Here is a 6,912-nt window from a genome sequence, read left to right as displayed (position 1 = left end):
GTGGTGGTGCGACAGCGGCAGGCGGCCAACGCGCGGGAGCGGGACCGCACGCAGAGCGTGAACACGGCCTTCACGGCGCTGCGCACGCTCATCCCCACCGAGCCGGTGGACCGCAAGCTGTCCAAGATCGAGACGCTGCGCCTGGCGTCCAGCTACATCGCGCACCTGGCCAACGTGCTGCTGCTGGGGGACGCGGCCGACGACGGGCAGCCGTGCTTCCGGGCGGCCGGCAGTGCAAAGAGCGCGGTCCCCGCTGCCCCCGACGGCGGCCGCCAGCCGCGCTCCATCTGCACCTTCTGCCTCAGCAACCAGCGCAAAGGGGTGAGTGCGCGGAGCCCCCAGGACTGTGGCCGCGGGGCAGGGGTTGGCGGGGGGACGGGGCCTCCCAGGGAGCAGAAGAGGAGCAGGGACCCCAGTTGAAGAGAGGGGGAAGCGACAGGAAATTCGTCGGGGGGCTGGGGGGGGGGGTGTGATCCCATGCCCACAGGTACTCACCTGGGAAACCGGGATGCAGGCTCGGTTGCTCGATGCGTGCCTGTTGCCCCGAACTACCCTTCCCAGTAAAGTAGTGGTCCCGCATCCTAAGACTTGACCCGAGGACAGGAGACTGAGAAGCAAAAGGGACGCATACCCCCAGCTAAAACTCCGAGGCAGCCAGCGATGAGCAGGAGTGAAGACGGGGGTCTCCTGAGGGCACCCCAGCCCCAAACGGGATGGAGTGCGGGGCAGAGTCATTGTTGAGTCCGCTAGACAGAGGTGGAGTTAGGCTCTCGTGGTGCGTCCCACGCGCGCCGACGAGGACGAGAGCCAGCCTGGGAGCGGGCGAGGGGGGTTTGGGGAGCGGCACCGGTTGCCTGGGGGCTCTCCTGGTTGAAAGCTGGTTCTCCTCCTGCCTGGGCCCCAAGGAGCCCGATTCATCCCTCATCTTTCCCTCTGGGTCCTGGAGACTGGGAGAGCACCTGAGGGGCCCACAGCCTTTTGGACAGTGAAAGGCCACGAGGGATTGGAGCCAGGCCTCTGAGACCCCCATTCTTTGGTTCTTAACAGCTGCTCTCGGTCCCCCGCTTCACTCTGTTCTGGGGAAGCCTCTGGGTCCTGGCCTCAGACCACCCTCCTCTGACTCATCAGACTCCCAGTCTGGCCGCTCACCCCCATGGCTGCTTCAAATTCCCTGAGTCAGTTTTCTTAGGCTCTGGTTTGTACCCTGCCGCTCCCAGCCGTGGGCCCTGGTCAGCGTTCCAGGCTGGGAGGGGAAGCCAGGTGGGCCTCAGGCCTCCAGATGTGAAGGGCTGGCTGGGCCCACGGTGAGGCGCTTCGCCTGTTCATTCAGTTCATCCAACCTTATCTACCCAACGGTCGCCTTTTGGTGGCCCTGAGAACATTCCCAGAGAAGCAGGTCGTGGGTCCCCACCCATCACAGTCAGGATCTCCCAGTGCAGGGGCAGGGCCAGACCAAGGGCATGGAGACAGGGACGCTGCACTCTCCTGGTGGGGAGGCGGAGCACCAAGGGACTGTCAGAGCCCAGAAGGTGCCCCCAGCCAGGGGCTGAACTCCTGACAGATGCTTGGGAACGGAGACAAGGCTGGTGAGGGGATAAGGAAAGGTGTTCTAGGGACAGGGCACTTCGAGAGTTGGCATCAGGATGCGTGACGTAGAGAAGGAAAGGGGCAGAGCACAGAGGGGAGGCAGCCTTGTTGGGCACTGATTTCCTGTGCTAAGCACTCTTCACATATTATGGTTAAAGCCCCTCAGTGGCAGTGGGAGAGGGAGGGCCTCTGGTTATCCCCACCCGCCTACCAATGCTGTCACTGGTTCGAAGACGCCATCCGTGATGAGGTGAGGGTTCGGATTCAGGCCTGCCTGATTGGGAAGTGGGAAAGGTTAGTCGGGGTGGGGGACTGTAAGGGCAGGCCTCAGGGGAGAGGGTGTGCCCACCATATGCCCCAACACCAACAGCAGGTGGGGGAGTTCTTTCTGCTGGTTTCCACCTATCCCATGGATCCCAGGGACGCTGCCCGGGTCTGCCTGTTTCCCTGCAATGTGTCTACAGGACCAAGAACCTAGCCAAATTTGGCTGCAGAAGCCAGGCTCATCCCTACAGGCTCCTCTGGGATTAGGCGAGAGGGGCGATCCTGGCCAGCTCTGGCCCCTCGAAGGCTCCACTGAAAGAAAGCTGGCTGTCTTGTGGGGCCACTGCAGGGGCTCCCTTCTGAGCTTTGGGGGCCAGACAGCTCCAAGACCCAGAGTCTGCCACTCTACTCTGAGCCCCTCCCTCCCACATGGCTGAGGTGGGGGTCACCGTGGACCACCCTGTTCTCTGGAGCATCTTTCTGTTTAAGGAGGGGTTTGGTGTGGCCCTCTGTGATGGAAATAGCAAGTAGGAGATGGGAGTGGGGTTCTTGTCTCTCCCATTTCCCCTTCTGTCACCTGGGGGTGGAGCTGGATAGTATCATCTTGGAAGGCGCTCCCCAGTTGGCATAAGCAGCTCGGGAGCTGACGTGGCCCGGCGGGTGGTGGGGGCAGGGGGTACCGTTACCAGGTGATGCGGATAATGATACTTGTGAACATCTATTTAAAAAAAATTTTTTTTAATGTTTATTTTTTGAGAGAGAGAGAGAGAGAGAGAGAGAGAGAGAGAGAGCAGGGGAGGGGCAGAAAGAGAGGGAGACACAGAACCCCAAGCAGGCTCCGGGCTCTGAGCCGTCAGCATAGAGCCCGACGCGGGACTTGAACTTGTGAACCGCGAGATCACGATCTGAGCGGGAGTCAAGCGCTTACCGGGCTGAGCCAGCCAGGCGCCCCACTTGTGAACACCTATTAAACACTTGGGGTGTGCGTGATGCCGTGCTAAGGGCTTCACCTATAAATACGTATAATCAGTCCTCACAGCACCTCCACGTTTCATGTGGGGAAACAGGCTCAGTGAGGTGAAGGCACCTGCCTGAGGTCTGACAGGTAGTTCGAGGCAGAGCGGGGGTTGAAGCTCAGATCTGTTTCACTCCAGCCCAGCTCCTAACCACCATGCTTCCCAGAGCCCTGGGCGCTGAGTTCCTAGGGGACAGAGAAGCTGGGGCCTAGTCAGGGCCCTTCTAAGTGCTTTTGGCACTTTGCAAGTCTCCTTCACAGCTGCATTTGCATGACGCTGCATCCTGGGGCGGCAGTAGAATCACTGTGTCCCCACGTCATAGACAAGACACTGAAGTTCAGGGAGAGGAAGGGTCCCAGCGTTATCATGAGACCAGGGTCTCCTCATCCCGCCAGACTTGGGGTTGAGGGGGCCCCCCCCCCTCCCCCCCCCCCCAAAAAAAAACCCCTCTGCCCGTCCTGAGGAAATAGAGTGAGAGAGTGAGAGGCCAGTGTTTTTACCCCCCAGCACGCTACACCCTCTTCCTCCCCACTCCTGTCCCCCTTTCTCAGCCACTCCTGCCAGATTTGTGTGAGAAGCCTAAGCCCCAGGCTCTGCTGGGACGGTGGCCTCAGCCCTCAAAATAGCCCTGCCTGTGAATGAACATGTTGTCCCTGGGCCCGGAGAGCCTCGAGGGAGGCTGGGCTCACATCTGGATGGATCTGCCCCAACCTGGGCCCAGGGGCGGAGGGGACAGGGGGCAGAGCTCCCAGATGGTCGGCTGTTTCTCCAGATGGCTGAGAAAGATGCCTGTCCTGCCATCTCCTCGCCAGGCTTGGTGGGGTGAGCGTTTGCAGTGGGATTTCAGATACCAACGTGTCCTGGAAGCAGAACTGACTGTCGGACAACATGGGTTTCTAGCCCAGCTTTTTTACCAACTGGCTGGGTGCCTCTGGGCCAGGCATTCCACGGCGGGAGCCTCAACAGAGGGGTTGCTCTAATGCCCATGACCTCACTGACTTAGAGTGAGGATGAAACCCACGTGTCAGAGCTCACAATACCGGGTAGGGACAACCCCTGCAGGGTGAGGGACAGGTGGCTTCGGGGGCTGCCATCATTTGCCCATCTTCCAGCGGGCACCACTGATTCAAGCAGCATTCGTCGGTGCCTGCTCCACACCAGGCTCAGGGCTACAGAGCGAAGGACTTTTCCCTACCACCCCCTGAGCCCCCAGCCTGATGGGGAACAAAAAGAGACCCCGCCGTCCCCTTCTGAGTTTTATCCTGGTAGAATGTCCCCAGAAGTGCCGGGTAGTGGCAGGAAGAGAAGCCCTCCCAGGGAGACAGGACCAGAGAGCACGTTCCTGGTGGAGAGAACACCTTAGGGAGGCCAGAAATCCACAGTCTACTTCTGAAGGTTGATGAGTAAGTGGACGATGGGGCAGTGGGGAGGATCCACTGTGGGGTTTGTTTGTAAATGTAAAATATTATGATTTAAAGTGTATTGGATTAAAAAAGAAGAAGAAACAACAAATTACATGGGGAAGAAATGAAAAAGGTAAAATGTGGGGCGCCTGGGTGGCTCAGTCAGTTGGGTGTCCGACTTCGGCTCAGGTCATGCTCTCACAGTCCGTGAGTTCGAGCCCCGCGTCAGGCTCTGTGCTGACAGCTCGGAGCCTGGAGCCTGCTTTGGATTCTGTGTCTCCCTCTCTCTCTGACTCATGCTCTGTCTCTGTCTCAAAAATAAATGAAAACATTAAAAAAAAAAAAAAAGGTAAAACGTTACATAGCATTAAAAAAAGAAAAAAAGCCTCCCTCCCATCCATCTTGCCTCTTGCCTCCTCCTCACGAAATTCCTCTCCTCTGAGGAAACCCATTAGCAATTTCCCTTATGCCCTTCTCTCCAGAAATCTCAGCACACAGGAACATCCACTCGGTTCTTGCCTTTGTCCTTGAATGATGTTATCTCTCCAATATTCCCTATCAGTCCTGAAGAGTCTCTTCTGCCGTCTGCTGTGGAGTTTATTGTGTGGCTGTGATTTATTTACGAGGTCCCCTAGTGCTGGACACAGAGGTTAGTTCCAGCGTTCATGGTGACCTGATCGAACTTCTTTCCTCCTGCAGGGTGGCCGTCGTGACCTGGGGGGCAGCTGCTTGAAGGTGAGGGGGGTAGCCCCCCTCCGAGTGCCACGGAGATGAGCCTAGACCCCTATGGCAGCTATTCCACGCAGGACCCCGGAGAAGGAGGCCAGAGGGCAGCCGCTGGTTGAACAGGGGAGAAGACCCCAGGAGCCCAACCCAAACCTCTTTCGTGTTGGGACCTGAGGACCACGGTCTGGGCCCATGACCCTGTGGGCAGGCTCCCTGGGACAGCTCCACCACACCCCAGAGAGCCATGAGGACCCATGCAGCCAGTCCCAGCCCTAGCTGGTCAGAGACAAGGCAGAACTTTTGGAAAAACAAAGACTGTTGGTGACAGAGGATGTGTGCATATCTGTGAATGAGTGTGTGTGTGTGCATGTGTGTGTGTGTGTGTGTGCACGCGTGTATGTGAGAGAGAGAGAATTGGTGGGTTTAAAATAAAAAAGTATTTTTAAATAAAAGATATTCCCATCTGAAGAATGGGGGAGGGGGACTCCCAGCAGAGGTCGGAGGTGGCCTCTCTCCTAGACCCTTGACAGAGGCCCAGATGCCGCAGGTGCTCCCCTGTGCCCTGGAGGGTGTGGGGCCGGGGGACGTCAGGAGGACCCCTCTCCGGAAGTCAGAATGACTAAACTTTCCCCACAGTCTTCGTGAACAGTCACTAGCTGTCTGATGTGGTTGGCAAGAAATGTTAAATGTATTTATTTTTGAATAAGGGATGTATTTATTCACATGGTTCACAAGTCAAAAGGTACAAGAGGAAACATGGTAAAGTTCCCCTCCCTCGTGTCCCCCAGCCACTAGTTCTCCCGCTGCGGGCAGCCTTGGCCACCAGATTTTGTGATGTCCCATTCCCTATGATTAACCAAGCAAATGCAGAAAAAATATATATGTACGTATATACTTTCTTCCACTCTTTACCCAAACAGTAGCATGTCGTCCTTGCTTTCAGCTCCTTTGCACTCTGTTTCCTGATCTACGTTGGCTGTCATCCCAAGTCAGCACACAAAGGTAAAGGGTAGCCTCCTTCCTTCAGTAGCTACTTAATTCCACTCGAATGTGCTAGACTGTAACCCGTCCCTTCTCCGTGTCTTCACAGACAGGGAGCGTGTGCTAAGGGGGATATCCTTACCCCTGTTTTAGCTGAGATGATTTGGGGGGCCAGTGACACCCAAAGGCATGTGGCAGGATGGTGATGTGAGGTCCGTCCACCCCTAAAGCCTTCCCCTGGCCCGGAGATGCCCCACTGGAGGGCCAGCCCCCAGGTCCCGGTTGTGCCCCAGCGGGCTCCGCGTGGTGAAGGCTGCTGTTGCCCCATTTCGCGGATTCAGCCAAGATGGTGATGGAGGCAGCGGGTCAGTAGAACCAGGTGCGCTTGGCTCTTGGGCTGGCACTGTCCCTGTGAGGCCAGGATCAGAGAGGCTCAGGAGGCTGGAGGGAGGGAAAGGCAGAGAGAGAGAGAGAGAGAGAGAGAGGGGGGGGGGGGGCCAGGTGAGGCGAAGGGCCAGGCAGCCACCCTTCCTTTCCTCAGGGTACACTCATGCCTGTTTTTTGAACGTATTTAACAAGCACTTGTAATGAGCGGTTACTGACTGAAGCCTGGCCAGTCTGTGCTCGGATCCACTGGGCCCTGCCACCCACCGCACTTGACCTTTTGATGGGGCCTGACGTGGGGCTGCCGTTTTGCAGATCCACGGGTTCCTGGGCGCCTTCTCCGTGCCGGGCGCTGAGCCACGCCCACCCTGCCTGCCTCCCAGATGGAAACGGAGGCCCCAGGAGAACGAGGGGGTCAGTCCAGGTTGGAGTGGCTGTAAAAGCACCGCATGTAACCTCTTTGGTGTGGGAAGTGGAGGAAGGAGGGCCCTAAGGGGCTGCGGTCCCGCCTGGGGGAGCTTCCCAAGCACCCTCGCTCCATTCCCCCCATT

At 57.8% G+C, this 6,912-nt stretch overlaps 1 protein-coding gene across 1 annotated transcript; it reads left to right on the top strand.

Moving 5' to 3' along the window:
- Positions 1 to 5,913, top strand: TCF15 (transcription factor 15; the record flags this gene model as incomplete). The annotated part of the gene is made up of 2 exons (XM_040446805.1): positions 1 to 321; positions 4,970 to 5,913. Coding segments are annotated over 2 exons (396 nt in total), but the record flags the coding sequence as incomplete, so codon positions are not given.
- Between the last annotated feature and the right edge of the window lie 999 nt (positions 5,914 to 6,912).

The sequence above is a fragment of the Herpailurus yagouaroundi genome, unplaced genomic scaffold (genome assembly GCF_014898765.1).
Source record: "Herpailurus yagouaroundi ecotype Mexico unplaced genomic scaffold, PumYag 196, whole genome shotgun sequence".
Classification (NCBI taxonomy): domain Eukaryota; kingdom Metazoa; phylum Chordata; class Mammalia; order Carnivora; family Felidae; genus Herpailurus; species Herpailurus yagouaroundi.
This window is presented reverse-complemented; position numbering and strand designations above follow the sequence as displayed.